Source organism: Streptopelia decaocto (assembly GCF_964273445.1).
Source record: "Streptopelia decaocto genome assembly, chromosome: Z".
Taxonomy (NCBI): Eukaryota; Metazoa; Chordata; class Aves; order Columbiformes; family Columbidae; genus Streptopelia; species Streptopelia decaocto.
Window position 1 is genome coordinate 68,018,588 of NC_138657.1, and position 22,283 is coordinate 68,040,870.

The 22,283-nt window shown below is 42.2% G+C and overlaps 1 protein-coding gene across 14 annotated transcripts in view; it reads right to left on the reverse strand.

The window, feature by feature from the left end:
* Positions 1-252: 252 nt before the first annotated feature.
* The window catches only part of ARHGEF28 (Rho guanine nucleotide exchange factor 28), a 140,218-nt gene continuing 118,187 nt past the window's right edge, over positions 253-22,283 (reverse strand). For 12 of the 14 annotated variants that reach the window (XM_082074498.1, XM_082074491.1, XM_082074490.1 and 9 more), the window contains 3 exons: positions 21,183-21,662; positions 17,641-17,941; positions 253-1,357 (listed from right to left, as the gene is read on the reverse strand). In XM_082074498.1, the coding sequence (XP_081930624.1) occupies positions 1,197-1,357; positions 17,641-17,941; positions 21,183-21,662 (942 nt within the window). In that variant the 3' untranslated portion in view covers positions 253-1,196. Of the gene's footprint in view, positions 1,358-15,100; positions 15,385-17,640; positions 17,942-21,182; positions 21,663-22,175; positions 22,252-22,283 lie in introns of those variants that run through there. The other 2 variants (XR_014186172.1, XM_082074489.1) reach the window with 2 other exon arrangements.

The following is a 22,283-nucleotide window of genomic DNA, read 5'->3' on the forward strand; positions in this document are numbered from 1 at the left end:
ATGCTGCAGATCCCATCAGCCACCCTAAGCAGCACCTGGCCAGCCCAGAGGGCGGCCCATGCCCACCCAAACTGGCACGTCGTGGGTTTTGCCAGCTGCGGTGCCTGGGGCACAGCTTTGGCCGTGCTGGAACAAGGCAGGAGTTTCTGCAGCAGAGCAGAGTGCCAACCAGGCAAGGAGATTTTTTTTTTTCCCCTCATATTTACAAACTTCTTTGGAGGACCTGACAATGAATCAAAGTTACAGTTTTGTAGTGATATACAGAACATTTATTCAGTTCGACAGAAGTGTACAAATATTTCTGAAAGATAGAAAGGCACAAAACACGTCCTGGTTTCTTATTGCCTAACACAGAGATGACTCTGTGAACCTAAAAGCAGGAAAATAACTGGCTCCTACATGGGAAAGCAACAGCGTTACAGATAAGTTCAGTTCACTAACAGCCTACTATTCTTCTCCTTTCTTTTGACCAATTTTTTCTTTTGACCCATTTTTTACCAGATTTCATCTGGTAAATAGTAATGCATAAGGGCACTTGCTGAAATGAGATACACTTATAATACAATAACAAACTGATTTACAGCATCTCTGCACAGAAACTGGCAATAGTACCAAAATTATTATGACTCTTGGGACATGAACAAACACAATTCTGCAATTCTGTTGATACCATAAAACATATCTTCTTCTGACTGTTCCTGAGCCAGGAGATACTGAAAACGACCTGATAGTTCAGAGTACATACCATAGAAAGGGTACATACCATAGCAAGGACTATAGCCATTGCTGTCTTCTCATGTTATATCACAATTGTTAGAAGGTTACTGATACATACTTTGAAATCTCAAATAGCAGGCCCACCTCTCTTAACTTGCCCTTTTAAAAAGAGGACTGAAAAGAAAAATCAGCACTAGTATTCACAGCTCTTGGTGCCATCTTAATGATTTTAAGATGTTACATATCCCCTGATACTCATTGCTTCTTGCAAAGCATTTGAAATCATGTCATAAATTAAAAATTATAAACCAAAGACTTCAAAATAACTTAATTGTTATATTTATCATGGGAAGAATTTTGCATTGAATATTTAATACTATCCTTAAAACTATTTGGTCATACAGAGAGCAACTACAGACATTTAGAAAATGAAACACAATTATATTTCCAAAGTGCTACTGAAATTAGAAAATAAGCCATCAGAGGTAAACAATCTTCTCCTCTGCTCTGTCTCCACTTTCAGTGTCCTGCAGGCTCTCAGGCTGGTGGTTCAGCAGGAGTGTGTCGACCCGTGGCGACTGGATGGATCCATGGTTTGGAACGCTTGCTTGGGGACCCTGGGTCTGTGATGCATTCAGATCTGTAATGCACAAGAGAAGGACATGTGACACTGCATCTTCTGCCATGCCTGTTCCACCATAAAGCACAAATTCTGATTTTTTTCATTAGCACCATTTTCTAGCTTGTAGCATCTGCCTAGAAAGGAAAACACTGCTATATTACAGTTTATACTGCAGACCAGTAAGAGGTACCTTACCCAAATTTACTGAAATCTGTTCACGTCTTTCCACTATCATCCAAGGTTTTGGATCACCGCTACTATTTTTACAATAAAAGAAATTTACACCCATGCTCTACTAACCAGACTCACAGTAAAGACGTAAATGTTGTCAGAATTGAGCTGGAGGGAAACATACAGCTCATGATTAGTACCTTTATTAGTAAGATAATCCAATTGTAAAATTAATATTGTTTCCATCATTACAAATAATTTTATTTGCAAGCCTTCATTTTATAAATGAAAAATCATCAACTGAGTAAACCCAGTTAAAAGTCTAGTTGACTGGCACTTGCAGTCTGTAATAGATGTATAACCTTTCAGCTTTTTCTGCCAAGTTTATCTGTGTTTCTTTGAGCAAACAACTTACCCTATTCTTTTCTCGATCCTTTAGGTATGGTACAGAGAGAATACTTGCACACAAACACTAAGAAATTATTTCACAAGGATCTTAATTTGTTATCTTTCCAATTTGCTCCTGTAAATGCAGAGAATCCAGTACTTTTAATCCCAACATCGAGTTTTGAAGGCTTTTGTGATGATCTATGGTCAACTCAAAAAAACATAATCATGGTTGCGTTTTTTCTCCACTCAGCCTTCTACAACACTTCAGGCCCTCTACATCTTTATTCCTACAAAGCAATTTTTACCATAAAAACAAGCTGCATAACAAGGGAACATCTATCCTTGCACCTAGGGATGAGAAAAGAAAGTCTGCAATGGACAGGCTGCAATACTTGTTCCAGTCTTTTCAGTATAATCCTGGCCTGACCTCTGCTATTACATGAGGAGGGTTAACTTTTCATTCTTCCCTCTGCAAAAATGACTGTGCAAGAAGAAGCAGAGCTTGGCATCCCTTCCAGCACCAGCATGGGTAACACCAGAAACAAGCAAACCCAGCACTGGCATCCTTTGAGCCTTAGTCATCCATGCAGAGATTTAAGAAGATATTTCATGCCTGCTCTGGTCCCTATCTCTTCTCATATGTATGTGAAATGAAAACTTATTACAAAGGAGATACTTCTTTGTTTTGTTGTTGATGCTGTTGTTGTTTTGGGGTTTTTTTGGTGTCTTTTGGGGGGTTCTTTGTTTGTTTGTTTACACACTGTGCTGCTCTAACCGGTGACAGTTTACAGTGACACCTGCCCACATTTGGCATTCCCCTGATGCACGTGGCTTTCACCAGCCTTGTTCATTGAGGCAGGAGTCTAAAGCAAAACAAGCTGGCTGGCACCCTGCAAAGCCCAAGCTCTCCGGCTGCTCCCTGCCGCAGGGCATGTGGAGTGGTGGGAGAAGATTATGCAATGGGCATGTGGGAGCATGTCCTATCACCGCCTCTGCCTTCAGCATAATTTCCTCTTTGATATTCACACAACTAGCCTCAAACAGGTTTGGGGCTTTTCCTTCCACTGCAAGCCACATATTATGTTATACCTGCTGCTGAGGCTGCAGGTTCCGTGGCAGGGGCAAAGTATTTATAAACAAGCGCTGCTTGATCATAATGGGGTGAAACAGAATGTTAAGAAAATTAATCCTGAATTCCCTTTCTTTTACTATTTTTAAAGGATCAAGTTTTGGTCTTGATGAAAATCTGGAGTAAATCTTTATTGCAGGTGGGTTATTAATACCTGCAATACGTAACACAGTAGGATTTGACTCCCTGACTTAATTGAACAGCCCTTCTTTATTAAAGTGGACATTTGCATTTATTTCTTTTTGATCGCCATATTAGAAAAAGATTACAATTTGCAGAGACAGATTCAAGAAACTAGAAATACCCTACATCTGCTTTTCTTTATGGAAACTGGATACTTCAGTTTTATTTATTAAAAAGAGCCCTACCAGTGGAAGGTCATCAACCTCTGAACATTTATATTTTTGGGTAATTTTCCCCACATTAATATTCCTTTTAAGTCCTGTGACTCTATTCACCTTTACAAAGTATTGTGCATAAGAATACCAGGCAGTAAGTACTTATTTGAAAGATCTGTTTCCAAAGTTTATGAAGTACATAATTGGAGAAGCCTAATTACAAATTTGAAAAAACCTAGAAAAGAAAGAAAAACACCTTACATGCAGTCATTTTCCACCGTCAAAACTAAACAGTAATTGCTTCACCAATTAAAACAGTAGCTGTCTCCAAAACATTTCTCATTAACTGTTACAACTCTAAGCAGCAGAGCTGAGTAGTGGAAACTGTATTATGGAAAAACAAAATCAGATTCTGTCACTACTGAAATAAATGATTTATCACTAGTTTAGTTGTGTCTTGGTTTTTGGTTTTTTTTTTTAATTCTGTTGCACCCAGAGAACCTGAACAGCAGGGGAACACCCAGGAGGTGCGAGCCCAGCAGCTGCCACCAGTGTAATGAGCAGCTTCTTAGGCTGGAAAGGTTGTGCTGAACCCAACCGAGAAGGGGAGTGCCTGTTTTTGGCTGTGCTTCGGGTGGCACACAACACAGGCTCTGCCTAATAAAAGCACGATGTGTCCCGGGGCTGACACACTCAGCCTGCCCATGAGGAGGGTGCCTGCTATCTCCTTACCCAGTGCCACGCTGGAAGCAGCCAAGCCAGGAGACCAGCCGGTATCGCAATGCACCCCGAGAGCAGCTGCTCAGGGGGGGTGCAAGAACTGCCAGAATTGGTAATAACAGCCTCAGGTGAACAGAGTGAGGAAAGTGGACTGATCCACCAGCCAGCACTGGTTCTTGTTATGCAGAGCAGTGACAGCTGACAAGATGCCTCCCCCAAGGTCCCTGGTGCAGCACAGGGATATGCGCTGCTCAGCCCCAAGCAGGAGAATGATGGGACAAATCCTCCTTTTTAAGTGCTCCACCAAAATAGGGAAGAAACCTCCAGGACCAGCCTTGAAATCAGCAGCTTTTGCCTGCTACAAAACTCTGAGGGCTGAGCATGCTCAAAATAAAACAACTAACTAACAAACAAAGAAACCACATTATCCGTGTAAGCAGCAAGGCAGAGGAGGGCTGGCAAAGGTGGCTGCTACCAGAAAGCAGCAGCTGGGAAGCTCTGCCGTGCTCCCCGGGCAGCTGGGGCACCCACGAGAACCTCCCCAGCCCCTCTCCAGGCCTGTTCTCTGCTGCGCTACGGCTGACAGCCAGAACTTGGTATGGATCAAGAGCCAGGTAAATAAGGACCATCAGCTTTTTACGAGCCTTCTTCGTTGTGACTGTAACTCACCTGCCAAGATCAGCCACAAAATGAGCTTTGTATTATTCCCTTTCTTTAAATTCAGCATTTGCTTATCCCTTCTGCTCCCTTCCAACCTGGCGAGTGATGCTCGGGCAGGCTGTGTTCAGCTCAACAGCGCGCCCACCAGACCAGCACCCAGCAAAAGTGCCCCCGCTGCCCCTGCCTGCGCTGGGCCCTGCCCGCTGCCTCCATCCTACACCCCCTGCACAGAAAGGACAAGCAAAGGTGACTGTACCTGGCCTCAGCCTTCCTCTTGCTCATTTACACTTAAGGAACACAGTTTTTCTTTCCTATTTACTTAAGTGCAGAATATATTCCCAGATTTCCAAAGCTTTAATGAGCTGTAGCTCAGACTCTTCCACAGGGTCTTCTGTGAGACTCCCAGGTCCACGGTCCCACTTCTGATGCAGCCAAAGGCTGTTGGCATCTCAACACACTCCAGCTCTGGAGCTTATGTGAAAACCGAAACACCTTTAACTACTTCTCAGTCATGCAGAATTTATTTTTCCTACACCACCCCATGTAACTCTTTCCTAAAGAGCCAGAGCCAGATCCTCAGCTGCACCACGTGTACCCCAGACAAAACAGCAGACCAGAAAAATCCACGCATTCAATGTTGGGCTGGTCAGGCTCCCCAGCAAAAAGGCTTCAGGCTGGATGCATGGTATTAGGTGATCTGTGATAGCACTTCAGCATTTTGGGGCAATGTAGCCTGTTCAGCCTAGCAGTGTCACACTGCTGCAAAAAATACCACCTAAGTCCAACTTTTTTGCCTTTTAATCTCAGCTAGGACTGTTTCATTAAATTAAAAAAACCCAGGCATTCCTTGTTGTCTCCCCCACCAATTTTCCCCAAAGGAGTTAGAGGCTGTTTCTACCAAATTCTGGATTAAAAAAAAATCACTAATTGCCCCATGCACACAGACACATACTGCCAGATCCAACATTAAAAACTAATCCAATTTTTCCCCGTTTTCCATGAGTTTAGCTCCACTACCATGAGGATAGGCATCAGGAGACTGCAGAGAAACACTCTACTCTCCCAAAGTAAAAATGCTTTTCTAGGCAACTTAAATACAACAACAGCAGACGCCAGGCCTGCAGCACGTGAGGGGCACAGCTTGCACTGGACTTTCTAAGGGCACTTCAGTTCTCCAAACCGGATCGGGATCCAAACTCAGAGAAACAACAGGTCCTGGCTAAAAATGTGCTAATGTTGTATGGGAAACGAAAAAAAAAAAAAAAAAAAGTGGCATTCTGCACCCTAACTACTATAACCTTCCTGTAGCACTAAGAGACAGGATTAGTGGCATCACATAAACTGCTTGGAAGGTGAAGTACAAAGCGATGGAATTTGCAGGAATCGGAGATCAATACATACCAACACAAACACAGCGTCTGCTCCTGAGGGGAGCGATACAAAAGCCAAGTAAACAACTCATTAGTCACAGCGATTCTCACCTTCTCTCTGTTGTCATAGGATGTAAGCACTTCCACATCACATAAATGCCAGGGATTCTCCCCTTCATTCCTCCTCTCTCTCCCCCAAGCATCAGAGCTCTCCAGGTGAGCCTGGAGTACCCACAATGATTATGGGAAGGACAGGAAGACACTAGGAAACACGCTAGGCAAAAAAAACCTCTCTCAAGCCTGTTTTTAATGGAAAGCCCCGTTTTTCTCCTCCAACTCTGGCCCTAATTTCACAGCATCACAGGATAATGCAAGTTGGAAGGGATCTTAAGAGAATTCGGGTTCAAACTCCTGCTCAAAGCTGGGTCACCTCTGAGGTCAGGCTGGCAGGTTGGATACTCCAGGTTTTTTCCTCCCAGCTGTTTACACACACACACACACACACACACACACACAAAGGAGGTTTGGGGGGAATTCAGCATGCAGATTTTGCACTGGGTTAATTTGCTGTGACTTTCAGAGATCTGTGTCATATGTTGGCCCTCTTTACAAAATAAAATTTCATTAAATGGGGAGTTATGCCACTTTTAGCAACAAATATGTTAAAGATTCTCAAAACAATTACTCCTCTTAATATGTAAAGTAAGGCTTTGCTTTTACCACTTTTTTATAATAACTGGTACCAGTTTTTATACGAAGTTCATCTGGACTGACAGCTGACACATCAACTTCAGGTCAAAGCTATTTGAAATGGCAGAGCTGCTGTATTTAATCCCCCCACTAGCATTCATGCATAATGCAAAGCACAAGCAGACACCTAAAAACCAGTGCTAAGTCTACTGGGCCTGGGATATTCAAAGGAATTCAAGGGTAACAGGCTCCCATTTGCCATTACAATTCAGTAGCAAAGGGCAATCTAACTCCCATGGGCTCCACTGAAAGTTCCCACTGCCAAATCCCACCGCAGCTCTTTCTCTCTAATGATGCTCCCAATGGTTTCCAGGCAGATTCATTAGCCTCTCTCCCTTTTCTTTTGGTGAAACGCACTACGATTAGTTTTGATTGCTTCTTTCAGTGCCTACTATGACTTTCCCAGCTGGTGATGGATTTTTCCACACAGCAGGTTCAATTGTTTATGGAGCTGATGGCTGGTGGCAGAAAGGCAACACCACTTGGCAGCACCAGACCTGATGGGCAGCATATCCTGTCACCCTGGAACAGCCAGGATGCAGCCACTGCTGCCGCCACTTGGTATTGAAATGGCATCTACAAGCTTTGAGGATCTGAGCACAATTCCCAGCAGTTATTCACTGAGAGTCTTAATCTCAAGTACCATAGAAAAAACAGGACTTTGCACCTCAGTAAATCTGATTTCACAGTGGGAACCAAATTTGGTACCTGGTCTCAAAAAACACTGGGAAAAATATTTTGATCCTGAAGCTACCAAGGAAGGTGAAGCCTAATCCATTTCCCAGCTGACTGTATATGGCAGGAAATCAATTTGAGAATTTTAATGCTGCTATTTACTTTTAACCAGCCCAAGCCCATGAAAAAGCAGCAGCTGCATTTCCTAGGCAAACAAGCACCTTCACGAATAAGAAGTCTTTTCACAAAAAGCAGATAAGCAGTTAGATCACAAGAGATCCTACATTAATTAGTCTCATGAGCAAGACAGAAAACAGAAAGAATTCAAAGTCAATGATGAATAAGGTCTGCAACATACCTCTCTTCATGACTGTACTTTGGAATTTTGATCACAGTAAAATTACTGGAAATGCCATTATTCAGCACGTTTCTGTTCTTTGTTTAGTTGTTGGCCTAGGTACTAAAATGCAATTCAGTTTTCAGGTTTTGCCTCATAATTGTTTAAAGAGGTTTGGTCTAGAGAATTTGGACCAAATTCTTGGCTAAGACAAAATTTGCATTTATTCCACTGAAACTGCTTTTATCATAAAGCTTCATAATGGTTCCAGCTCGTTTATTTGATATTTGTCTTAAAGCTTCAGGTTTTGGAGTCACATGAGGATGCAGCTGTCTTTTCTTCCACTGAAGCCCAGCAAACACACTATTTCTAACACTGGTGTTACCAAAGAAAATATTTTGAAAGCGTCTCAAGCTCAGACACTGCCAGTGATGCCACTTCAAAATCAAGTTTATAGCATGCCCCTAGGTTGCAATAATTTAAAATTTTAACATGTTACATGGCTATGTTATCAGTTGTGTTGGCTTTAAAGCACACAGCTTCTAAACTGTTTTTGGCATGCTGGTTTTTAATGCATATCAATAACAGAGACCTAAAAATAGGTCTGACTTGAAATCATAAATTGTCTGTGCATTAAATACCCACAGTCTCACCTTGGCAGGGCATACTGCCTGCCAGCTGTCTGTTTCTGCTTAATATTAATTTATTTAGGTATGAATTCCCTATTAAATTGTCTTTGTGCTAAGCTTTGAAGCTTTAGATGGTCAATTACAGACACACACATGGTCCAACAGGTATTCTGCTAACAGCGAACACATGTTTTATTGACCTACTTCTTTTCCAGCTCATTAAACACAGCTGCACTCAAATGATCAAGAGAAAATAACCATAAAACCCCAAGAACACCCTTCCTACAAAGGATCACAAGGAAGGCGACCAGCCGCCGGTGCGGGGCCACTGCATGCCCATGCAGGGCACCTCACTGGAGGCAGGGGCAACCCATCTGTCTGCTGACAGCAGCAGTGGCGAAGCACAGGAAATCTCCTGCAGCCTGTTCCTTGGGGTGTCTGATGTGGGTGCATCTGAAGTGGGCTGCAACGGCTTCCCCCAGCCCATAACCTGCAGAAGACATTTGGCCAGCAGGCTGAAGTCACAACAAACTGTGGCCAGTGTGTAGCGCTCCTGCTTGAGTGTTTGCTGGAGAAACGGAAGTCTCATAAAAGTTACAGACCCAAGTAGTGTTCCCAAAATCTCCACAGATGATGAAATCAGCCCCCCATTCTGCCACCAGCCTGCACACCCCCACACCTCCTTTGCCCTGTCCCAATTTGCACCCTGAAGGTAAAACACTGCAGTGAAGCTTCCTCTCCTTCCCTCTTGAACAGACGAACAGTTAGCATTAACCCTGAAAAAAGACTGTCTCTGGCACATGAATTCACTGCCTTTGAAATAAAAGGGGACATTTACACATCAAAACTGTTCTTTTGAGCACCCTGTTACCGCAGACAGACATTATTGTGCTGATTAATCTTGCTTCATATTTTATGGTTGTTTTTAATGTGTACCTTCTTTTTTTTTTTTTTTAACTACAAGTTTGCTTTGAAATAAACATTAAATCAAAGACCTTGGCAAACAATAGGTTTTGTCCCCTGCTTTTGGCTGGTCTTTCAGGTGCAACACAAAGGAGCGTGCTCTGGACTTCAGCAAACATTTTCTTGAGTAGCACTGGGCACAACCCTCTTACAAAAGCCAAAAGAGGGAGGTCATTTATAAAACACTCTCACGTCTCCTCCTAAACACCTCAGTTTTATGTGATGGTTTCCCAACAACAGACCAGATCCATCACTTCTTACTCATAAAAGCCAATGAGATCAAAACTCAAACTAACTGGCAGAGCAACACTAAGCCAATATATAGAATTGCCACAGAAGCAAAACATGAGGCAAAGCACCTGTTTCAAATCAATTACATGCTAATCTTACCCTCTAATAGAAGCTGTCTCTTAATGATTAATGCAGGAAAAATATGGGCATTGCTAGAAGAGTAAGCAGCTGAAAGACGCCTATTATCTGACAGTCACAGAGATACTTGTTCTACACCAAGCTCAAAAGTCAGGGAAATTGTGACTAATTTTCGACTGCAGTTTGAGTATTAGCACAGCCATTTTCGTCTGGTTGCAGTCAGATTGGCAGGAAGTATATGCACTGACATTTGCTTCTTGCACTCATTAAAAACAACAGAAAAAATTGAACAGTTGCACATTCCCCAAGTTTGCATCATAAGCACAGGATCACAGGGTGTGATCAAATATTCTGAAATGGGTGCCCTTTTTAATTGTTTGCTAAATGTTCTGTGAATGTATAACTGCTGTGAAAACAGTTTGCATAAAAGCTAAAGGGAAAACTGTACATCAAAGCCAGAAAAAAGCACAATTATCAAAGAGGCATGTGCCTTCACCCCTTCAGCAAAGTGCTTTCCTTGAGTACACAGAACGTACTTGGATCCACTTTCCTTTCTTCTGCTCCCATTTCTCTCCACTATGGGCAATACTGGTCTTACCCTTAAGCCAGAATTCATCACCACCTCCTTCCACCTTGCCTTTGCTACAGGTTTTCTCCATCTCTAGGCCCGCAACTGTGCCTCGGTAGACCCTGTCTCTGCTTTGGTCCAACTCCCTCTGGTGCCTTCACCATCCCCTCGTTCCATGTGCTGAAGCTCTGCCCTGGTGCCATCCCGCTGCTCCAGAGCATGGGCTGCTTCCTCACAGCAAAAAAAAAAAAAAGTGATGCAATGTTTTAAAAGACAGTCCTCTCCTCCTCTGGTTCAAAACTGCCTTTCTTAGGACCTTCATCCCACTTCCAGTTGCCGCTGCTCTGTAATGGCAGGTTCCTTTGCATAGCAGCCAGCTTCTCTGCAGTTCTTACTGTCAGCAACAACTATCCTGCAATTCTCAGCCTCAATTAAAAAAAGAAAAACAAAAATCCCTTTTCATCCTTGCCAATATACTAGCTTCCCCGTCTGTCATGTATGCTTCAACACAGAATATATTCAATGACTCTTAAAGGCACGTGGGCTTCCTTGATTTTTATATGTCAGACCCTAAATGAATACAGCCAAATCACATCCATTTTTGTATTATTTATGTTCCACCTCTAGAACAATCTTTCAAGGGATACTCACAGAATCTTGGCAGGTGACTATTGGAAATCTTCCTATTTGATTAAACTAAAAACAACCTTCATACCAGCACCAAGGCTTCTCCCCTCTACCACTCCAGCAAAAATTTATAAACAAAGGAATTTTTTCTATAGTATCTGGGGAGGCAGAACAAGATACTCCATGACATCTTCCCTAGCAGCTTGGCTACAGCCAATATAATTTATGTGGAAAGCAATCGAGTGCTCCTGTGACAAATGCCAGTAAAAGACAGACAGACAATCTTCCCCAGTTTCTCAATACATATTTAACAGCAGATGCTGCTGAGGAGGTTTCGCATTACTAAGACTTCATTACTTTTACACAACATGCTACAGGCTATTTCCCGGAATATGTAAAGTGTTATACTAAATAATTAAAATGAGATGGTACTTTTCAAAATAAGCCAGACAGATACACTTGGTGATTCAGCTACATGATTTTACTGGGTGCGTTTTCATACTCGGTATCTTACAAAATTCGATCATTCATAAAAAACTTCTCCCAGCCATTAGTATGCATTATTTATTCATACTTGTGCACCAATTTCAGACTCTTAACTGCATTACAAAAATGTACACAAAACATTCTTAATGTACTAAAGCAGGGCACCTAACCAGGCCTCCACCCACAGATCACATTACCGGAGGAAAACAAGGACATCCCAAGGTTATCTTCCTGACATCAAACAACAATTAGCAAGACTCTGTTGCATTGTCACTGCTTTTCCTGAGAGTACACCTCTTTCCCTGCAGACTTGCTGCCAACTTCACAACCCTGCACAACCCTGAGCTGGAGCTGCTTCACTGCAGACCAGGAGAAGCAGCTCTCTGGCAAAAGACCCCTTTGCTCCTTTCCCTCATTCTGCTTCCCTGAAACTCAGATCTATTGGTACAACCTTACCTAAGTGAAGAATAAATCTGTGTGTAAGAGATGATGGTCCAAACAATTGTAGTCTCACTGATACCAGTAATTCCAGTGAGTGCAAAAAGCACCTCACTGAAGATGCTGGCACCATTAATATAAGCAAAATGAAAAAGATCTGGCCATCATCCTGTTGTTTAAGACGTTTGCAGGCAATGTAACCTGGAATATGGTGTGCTGAACCCCAGTGGAACCTCAATAGACAGGGATGGACAATCCCTCTGCTCAATTCATTACCTCAAAGATGTGCACTATTCTAAATTTCCCTCCTAATGAATAAGCTCTAAATGAGGAGATATTAGAAAGAATAAAATCAATCAGGCATTACACAGGCAATTCTGTACCTACATTAGTGTACAAAATTAAACCAGAACATCATTAACTGCCTTAATTAAAAGGTTAAGTAATACCACGGCATTTACTGTTCAGAAACGAGAAAAAGTATTTCGAGATGAGAAAAACAGTAACAGAAGTACAAAACTCTAGCACTGCAGAGCTGAAAAGCAAGTGTTACTTGAAATATACTAATTACAAATGACACATAATGACATATTTTTTTGCTTTGGTATCACACTGCCATGTGATTTAATCCCTTTTGCCATCTGCTTTAAACAAATGGCAGTGTTATTTCCAAGAGGAAAAAAACTATTTCCCCTGTGGTTCACTTCCACCATGTATCCCACAGACACTAATGTCTTAAGGCAGGGCACGAAACTCCATGTTCTCTGGTACGGAGAGGTAAATTTGCCATTATCTGTTGCAGAGTTAAAAGTAAGATCTTACTTGTTCTAATAAATGAATGCTATTTTGAACTTAGGAGATGAGGATGCTGATGTTACCTTCCTATTCTTATATAGTTCCATTTCATTTTGTTTTAATTGTAACTTGAACACCGAATGAGCTCTGTTCTTACCTATGCAGTCGTCCATGCTAAAAGTAGAAGAAATATTGTTGTACACAGAAAGGGCGACTTGGAATTAATTGCATGCTGTATTTCTTAAAAAGGAAGAAATTGTTACAATGAGGGTGGTGAAACACTGGCCCAGGTTGCCCAGAGAGGTGGTAGATGCCCCATTCCTGGAGACATTCAAGGCCAGGCTGGATGGGGCTCTGAGCAACCTGATCTAGTTGAAGGTGTCCCTGCTCACTGCAGGGGGGTTGGACTAGATAACCTTGAAAGGCACCTTCCAACCCAAACCATTCCATGATTCTCCATTTGGCATTTACTCAATCAAGGAAGAGAGAAAGTTTGAAGTATCACATCTGCTCTGAAGGCTTCCTGACAAACCAGAAGCCCCACAGTCATATCATTTTTTACTTTTATAAAATTTTGCTCCTTCCCTCTTCTCAAGTCAAAGAACAACAGAAAGAATTTGCTCACTGTGAAGGGCAGTGGAAAAATGGCACTATTAAAAATATTGTGAAATACACCAGAAAAACTCAAAATAGGCAGAAAAGCATCTTTACATGCCAATCCACAAGTGCTAAGGGGTTGGCCTGCCGCTAGCTACAACGGATGCTGTCTAAACAGGAGACATGTAAAGTATACGCCATACGGGATACTGCGACAGTCCAGCTCAGAAGACAAATGGGTAAAATGTACTCAGGAATTCATGCAGCAGCAATAGTAGAGAAATTAACTTACAATCATCATACATGCAGAACTGTGATGACCTTTTTTGTAGGACTTAGTAATTATTTAACAGGTTCCAAGCCATGAAAGAGATCTTACTCAACAAAGTCCTCAATATGGAATCCTATTAATCACCTCCAATGCTGGCCACAGTAGCTAAGCTTATTTAAATAAGGCCCGGAGTTACTGAGCTTTGGCCATTGCCAAAACACTGTGCTGACTTGGAACCACAGGGAAACAGCTTGTACATCTTCAGACTGCTTTTTAACACTGTAGTGCAGAGCATATTTACCATGTTTTTAATCACACTTGCATGAGCTTCACATTCTATACCCCTTCTGACTGCAACAGGTTCATCTTACACAAATATGAGAAAAGAGCCAGGCCCACACAGCACCATCCTCAACTTCCCTGATGCAAAAAATATGCATATGCTTTTTATACAATACAAATTTCCATCCTTTAAAAAAAATATTAAAATCATATGAGTCAAATAGAGCCCTATTTTTTCTCCCTGGTTTTGCATTTGGCTGTATATGGAGATCATAGGTATTTCTATGTTCTCCATAAAGTTTTAAACTGTATTTTTCACTGTGTCACACATTCAGATCCTTTATGCTAACACCAAAAATGTTGGGGGAAAAAGCATCCCACAATGAAGTTCCAGTGCAGTTTTCCATATGTATCACTTTTCAACTCTGTTCCTGTAGTACAACATCTGAATTAAAGAAATGAAAGGCAATATCAGCAAACAATGCTGTTGACTTCAAAGCTTAAAACAATTAAAATTGCACTGATTCCTGAAATCAAAGAGGTGAATCCATAGGTAAATCCTTAGGCATTACTCCAGATAGTTAACCTGACATGTCAATTAAATGCAAGAGTAATTTATTCAATTCTGAGTCTAGTCTGAAACAAAACCTATACTTCCCCTGGTTCCTAATTAGCCAAAGTACTTGTGTTCTTTCATGCAGGTAATTTCATAACCATTAGTGTAAAGCATTAACACATTTTTCTTTCAATCATACTTTCCTCCTGTTGACTGACACACCTTCTCTAGCGAGTGTACTTGTGCCAGTTTCAGCTTTGTGGGAACTTGCCCCAAGGTCTTTAGTAAAGTTCCCTCCCATACACGTAAAACAATGATATATAACCATGATGCTAGCTATGTGAAGAGACATGCGCCTTACCTTAAAAAATATGAATGAAAAATTATGCACTGGAGGAATGTAGCCGCTTCCATTTGAGTGTATTTATGAAGCGCAATTGCATAGTACTTAACATACAGTAGAATGCAGCATGATTAGCTCCTTGACAATATGTTCAGGTGGTGCTTCTCATTAAATAATTTAAGAATTGTTTGACAGACCAGACTTCTTGCAGGATGCCTAATAGTTCTACGAAAGTCAATCAAATGCAAGAAATTCCTTTCCTGTACACATCAAACTTTGTGGACACAGAAAACTTACTATATGCAAGATCCGACCATGTATATATCTGGTACAGAGCTATTTCCAGTCAACCACACTCAGTATTTGTTTCTTAGTTCAATTTTGACTTATTATTTAGGAATGTTTTTTGAAAGATGATGATGAGACTTCTTATATAGAGCTGGTTGAAAAAATGTGGGAAAACATCGTGAAAGATTCAGCCACATGAAATACGAAAAGTTTCTTCTAACTTTCAAATTCTTTCTAGTCTTTCATTGCATCTCTGTTGGTTTTAATTCACAATGATCAGGACTGACTTTATCCTGCAGAGGTGACAGGAAATAGAGGCACAAGGTCAGAGATCTTAAACTCTGCTGAGGCTTTGGAGGTCATGTCTTTCAGGGGGAAGTCAAGCACTCTTCTCATTTCCCCCTCCCCATACAACAGGTCCTGATGCATGACAGAGGCAAACTGAACTGCACAGACTCATGCACTACAGGATCAGAGCATAAAATACTTGTCACCCTCCAAATCACAAAGGAGACAGGAATCTGACGGCGCATCACTTTGGGGGTGCTCCCAGCCCTGCCTGCTCTAGCAACATGCCAGTGGGCTTCACAGAACCATCTGCACCCATCGGGATGCTGCAAGGATTTGCTGCGCTGCTTTGGCAAAGGCACCCTGTGACTCAGTCAGAGCAGTAGCTGCAGATTTTCCAGACATGACTTAGCCAGGCAGACTTACACTAGCTTGTTACTCTACCTCTTGTGCAGACTTTGTAGCCAAGTGCTGATCCCCAAGCTGCTGGGGCTGCATTGGTGCCCTGTTATCAGGGCAAGATAAGGATGTCTGCACAAGATGCAGAGACAGCAGCTGAACACAAAGCTGGCCTGTTGTAGGTGAAGGGTATCTTTACACACAGAAGCTCTGCCAGCTTATCTTAGAATCAGAGCAATTAAACTGGTGCAAGCCAGTTTAATTAAACCAGACGCTCTCATGTGGGCTCAATAGAAAGTATCCTGGTTAGCTTGCATCTGAACATTTGCCAGTGCAAGCTAATCCACTTTTGAGAGGTTTAAACCTACATATGTGTTCCTTTTCAAATTTGCACTAGCTTAGCTGACCTATTACTAAAACGACAACTTCAGTCAAACTAGAACGAGTTTCACCAGGCTAATTATTTAGGCATTTTTAGAAATATTTATCTCTTTCACTAATCAGCTTGGTTTGCTGATTGTGGTGATGAGACTGGCCTGCCCTGCCTTTGATTTTAAAATGCTATTTTGGCAATCCATGTACTGAGGACTAGTAAGGCTGTAGTGGATGCCTGCTTAATACATTACAAGGAGTACTAACAAGCAAGTTCCTTAATCAAAGACTATTTTATTTAAACAGCTTCAAGATTTGACGTAGGACAATTAAAAAGCATCATCCTTGGCACCGCTTTCAACTTCTGATCCTGCTGCTCGCTGTCCTTTGCTGTGATGTGACCAGCAAACAGCTAGTGTGAGGGCAGAAGTCATTCTGCACTGCCAGCTGCAGAAAAACAGGAGCTCAGGCATTGCTGCAGTGCTGACTACTGTCGCATCTCACTTGAATTTCACAACTGTGCAGGAAAAGCCCACCAGATTACTTAATCTATCACCCCAAAAGTGCAGCATTTTCCTCTTAGACTTTTAGCTGTTCCGTTTTTACACGCTGCTCTACAACTCCCACAATACTGAATGAATGAAGTCACCAAGTCGGATCAAAACTAGCATTCTGCAAAATGAGAAATAAATCTCATATAGGTTAGAGTTTCTCATTAGCATCTTCTTAAGTCCTTCAGGGAATTTTCAGAGCAATACAGTGCTCAGAAAAGTGGCCTCTTCCACTCATTTTGGTAGCCACAGTCAAGAACTGCCATGCAATCTACTTATCTTTGACAAAAGAGTTCTGGCAAAAATAACAAAAATAAAGAAAGGTAATGCAGTAAGAGCTATTTTTACTAACATGGAAACTTTTTATCAAAGATCTTATTATCCCTTAGAAGTGATGTAATTTTCTTTCCACAACTATAGAGTCTTTCAAGTTATTTTTCATTTCATTCTCAATGAAGAAAGAAGAGGGTGTTTGATCATCAGTTATCATTTTAAGATGGTAAATTAAAAGCTATTCTAACTAGAAATCATCAAGTAACACATATACATTCTAAAACAGCTGATAAATGTACTTGGAAACAGCGAGAGTGACTTCAGCTTGGAAAACAAAACCAAAACCAAACAAAAACACCAAAGCAAACAAACAAACAAAAACCAAAAAACCCAACACTGGGAAAGGATTTGCAGAAATCAACATTCTGAGTACCATTATACAGACACAAATAGAGGTTTGGTTTTGTGGGTTTTTTCAAAAGCTTTCTGTGTTTCTATTCTGCTCATTTTCTCACCTACCCTCAACAAGCTTGCAAAGTAGCATGCAATTGTTTTAGCAAAATCTATTGCTTCCACTGCTACCAAGATGTCTTAGTTCCTAGGACTATTCATTCTGATTTGGCAAACTGCCTGCACTACTTGTTAATTAAATAAAGTGTTAATTACCATTATTAAAGGCATCCTTGTTGCTTTTGCAGGAGATAGACATCTGCTGGCAAGGACCAGTGGACTTCCACAGTGCACTGGTTAATGCTGGCTGACAAGAAGTGTCTGTTTTGACATCCACCTGATTTTCATTAGTCCTTGCTGTATCAGAATTTGAGACATTCAGCCCATACACACCATCCGCATAAACAAGAGAAGAATCTGATCTGCTGAGACTGCTTAGAGACACACATACTACAGCTTCATTTAAGTAGAACGTATTTTCGCCATGTAAGCTGTTTGATTGATTATGTCCCATTATCTGCAGAAGGGGAAAAAAAAAACAGAGAACATAATTTTCAATTTCGTCCAGCATCAGAATCATAGAATCACAGAATATCTTGAGTTGGAAGGGACCCATAGGGATCATCAATGCCAACTCCCTGTTCCTTGCAGGGCTACCTAAATCTAAGCCATATGACTAAGAGCATCATCCAGAAGAATCCTTACACCAGGATACCTAAAATTAACTGCCAGACACAATGGGGATTCATAGCAAATATTAATCTCATTTCCCAGAAGTTAAATAGTTTGTGCATTCAGGAATAAACAACAATAACCTAGTACATTTTGTCTTTGCTCCCCTCAAAACAGAGAAAAACTAAGTAATAACTGTGAAATAGCAAATAACAAAGGGTCTCTATCTGGGAGGCACTGAGCTCTGCTGAGTCCTTTCAGGGGGTTAATATTGCCCGATGGCTCAATGAGGTACCACTTTACATATGTAAATTCCCATACACTGCAATCCAAAAACAACATCGTACCTCACGTAGACATTTAATCATAGAGAACTGGACTGCAGCAGTCAAACCGGGGGTGGCAAACAGCTTCCAGCAAGCAGCCATGGCTTTCAGGGGCTCAAAATGCAAATCCTGCTAAGCCTACAGGTGTTTTATCAGGGCAGAGCTCACAAAAAAAGCAGGAGTAGCAGTGTGAGTTACTACAATATTTGGCCATACAAAACTAGCTAGGTAGCTGGCTCAGTGTAATGGCAGAAATACTGGGCTGGGAATACCGCCTGACTGGCAACCATTCAGCCAGCTCTGCTGCTGAAAGGAGTATGGTAGTGGCAAATGCAGGACAAAAGACAATCCCAAGGCCTGGAGTATATCCAAAGCCATGTATTTTACTTGAAAAAAAAAATACAAGTAGTCTTACACATTAAATAGTAGATCGCCAACTACCACTTTTGACACTCAATATTTAATCATTTTGCCTCTCTGTCTCTATGATGATGGCCATCCCTGCATCAGCCTATCATCCTTCAACCTCCTCTCCTCAAAAGACTTCAGAAATTCCATCCATAAAGCTGACAGAGAGGTTCGGTTTTGGCTTTAACATCTACTTCTTAAGCACTGCCAAATACATCAAAATTGTACTGCAAGCTATACTAGTAAGAGCCTTAGTTGTCTGGGCTGGGCAAGTGTATACAGATAAGTCGTGTTCACAAAAGCCAGATGAAAAGGGAGAGGTCAGAGGTCAATCCTTCACCCCTTCATACAAGCACAGAATTAGATGCTGAATGGTCACCACTCATTATGGGTCAGTTACCAGCTGACAAACTAGGGAAGAGATGGCCTGAAGAATGGCTCGACAGATTTTCTTATGAAAATGAAAACCTGAGGGGAAAAAAAGGCTGTTTCGGTCAGTGAGCTTCCCATTTATGCACAAGCCAGGGAAAATGTTTTGGTTTTCAGGTATGTTAGAGAACAGTAATGGAAATCAAGACTCTACAGACTAAGTCAAGGACTAGAGGCCAGATGCCACCTAGCAGGTGAGCACCGAAACAGCTGAGTTCAGAGTTACAGAATCACAGAATGGTTGGGGTTGGAAGGGACCTCTGGAGATCATCTAGTCCAACCCACCTGCTAAAGCAGGTTCACCAGAGCAGATCACAAAGGAATGTGTCCATGTGGGTTTGAATGTCTCCAGAGAAGGAGACTCTGCAAGCTCTCTGTGCAGCCTGTTGCAGTGCTCTGTCACCCACAAAGTACAGAAGTTTCTCCTCACATTCAGATGGAATGTGCTTCATTCTGTGCCGGTTGCCCCTCAACACAGTTTTCCTAATGCATCCAGCCTCTACCCTTCACCATCAACAAAAACTTTTTTTAGTATTAAATGCTTACGCAGCCTCAAAGCTGCTTTAAATTGCATCACCTAATAATGACCATCTCCAAGGAATTATATGGTCAGGGATGGACGCACACACCAACCCTTTCCGCTAAAGGGCCACTTTTTTCAGGAGAGCAGGACAGCACATATTGTTCACAGGAGTATGGTGTTTCCCACTCCTGGACCAGCCCCTGTTCCTCACTGGAGACAGGGCCATTGTCCAGGAACAAGGACAGCCACTGAACACATCACTAAAACCTTTATATGCCTCAAGTATTACAATAACTTAGCTTTCCTACAAGAGGTGAGAGGCACAATGTATCTAAGAAGCACAGCAGCAAAACAAAACACAGAGTTTCACACTTAAAATTTCCATCTCAATTTAATACCCATTGGTCTGTTTGACTTCTGTAGGGCACTCAGCTTAACAGAATGGTTGAGATAGGAAGGCACCTCTGGAGGCCATCTGGTCCACCTTCCTGCTCAAGCAGGGCCACCTAGAGCAGGTTGCCCAGGACCACATCCAGATGGCTTTTGGTTATCTCCAAGGATGGAGAATCCTCCACTTCCCTGGGCCACCCGTGCCAGGGCTCGGTCACCCTCATAGGAAAAGTGATGTTCTGATGTTCTGCAGGTACCTTCTGTATTTCAGTTTGTGCCCACTGCCTCTGGTCCTGTCACTGGGCACCACTGGAAAGAGCCTGGATCCACCCTATTTACACCCTATGTTTAGGTATTTATACACATTAATAAGAATTCCCCATGAGCCTTTTCTTCTTCAGGCTGAACAGGCTCAGTTCTCATAGCAGAGATGCCCCAGTCCCTCAGACATTTTTGAGGCCCTTCAGTGAACACACACACACACACACACACACACACACACACACACACACACTCACTCACACTCACACTCACACTCCATCTCTATGTCTCTGTTGTACTGCGGGCCCAGAACTGGACTCTAGGTGTGGCCTCACCAGTGCTGAATGGAGCAGAAGGGTCACCTTCCCCAAACTGCTAGCAATACTTTGCCTCATACAGATGAGAAGACCATTAGCCTTCTTTGTGGTAGGGCACATTGTTGGCTTATGTTCAATTTGGTGTCCCCCAGAGCCCCCAGGTCATTTTCTGCAAAGCTGCTTTCCACTTATGTGGCCCCCAGCATATATTGATGCATTAGGGTTGCTCCTCCAAGGGGCAGGAATTTGTATTTCACCAATTAAATTTCATGAAGTTCAAACAAGGCTCTTGGATATGCCTGAATCTCAGCTTCCCACATGTTCACTTGTTAAATTACCAGCCAACAAAACCCAGGCACACTAGTCTATTCATCGAGGAAAGCCCCTCTAGGTCTGCAGTTGGGGATATAATTACGGCAGGGAACCACACACCTCATAGCTCCCTGTGGATGATAACAGACTAGTTTGTTGACCGTGCTTCCAGTGCCAGAGGAGCTTCTTCTGCAATTTCACACTGTTTCTTTCTCTCTCCACCATTTTCTGGCCCTCCTGGAGTCTCTCCAGGCTCTGCTGGTACTCCTGCAGCTGCAGCGCCAGTTCTTGCCGGCTCCTCTCCAGCAGCTCCTCCTGCCACCCGCAGTCTCTCTCCCGCTGCCCCAGTTGGTCCTTCCTCGCCTTCTGCTCCCGCTGCCGCTGGTCACACTCACGCAGCCACCGCTGCTGCTCTTGCTGGAACTGCTGCTTAAGTTTGTGTATGTTGGCCAGCTCCACCCTTTGCTTTTCCAAATTCCGGTATTTTTCTTGTTCCAGAAGGAGGTTTAGCCGAGAGCCGTGGCCCCGACAGGCCTTCTCGTTCTCTTGCAGGAGTAACCTATGGAGCTCTCTGTGGCTGTCCTGGATAGCAAATGCTGCCTAGACACAACAACAAAATCAGATACAAATGTTTAAATGTTAGCATTAATCCATTTCTGTATTTTTACATAGAAGCATTATGTTAAAATGCTCCAACCTCCTGTAATATCAGCATTTAATTATTTTGGGAGGTTATTCCTCATGCAAGTAGAGAAAATTCTGTTCATGCCTTGATGTTTCTAAAAGCACTCAACCATTTCAAGCACTTACAACAAGGCTTCTGGTTTACACTTAGTATTATTAAATATGTTTATATTACAGCTGTGCATATGCACTTCAGTTACAGCTGGGGTCCTGTTCTGTCAGAGGATGTTAAGACACATAGGAAAAATGATTTTTCATAGTTAAAGAGGGCATTAAGGCACTGGGAATGCTACATTCAACAAAGTATTCCTAATACAGATGTGGTTTATACAGATAAAACAGTACTGTTTCCAGTACAGCTCACTACAGCCCTAAGGCTCTCCTTGTTAACCTGCAGCAGTGCAGTCCTACTAACCTCAGTCCTACAGGCACCTGCCAACACAGCCATGTCATCAGGACCGTCCTGCTACGTGCACCTGACTGAGATATCTCTGCCAGCAGAAATCTGCAGTATAGTAATGATTTTGATGTTTCAGT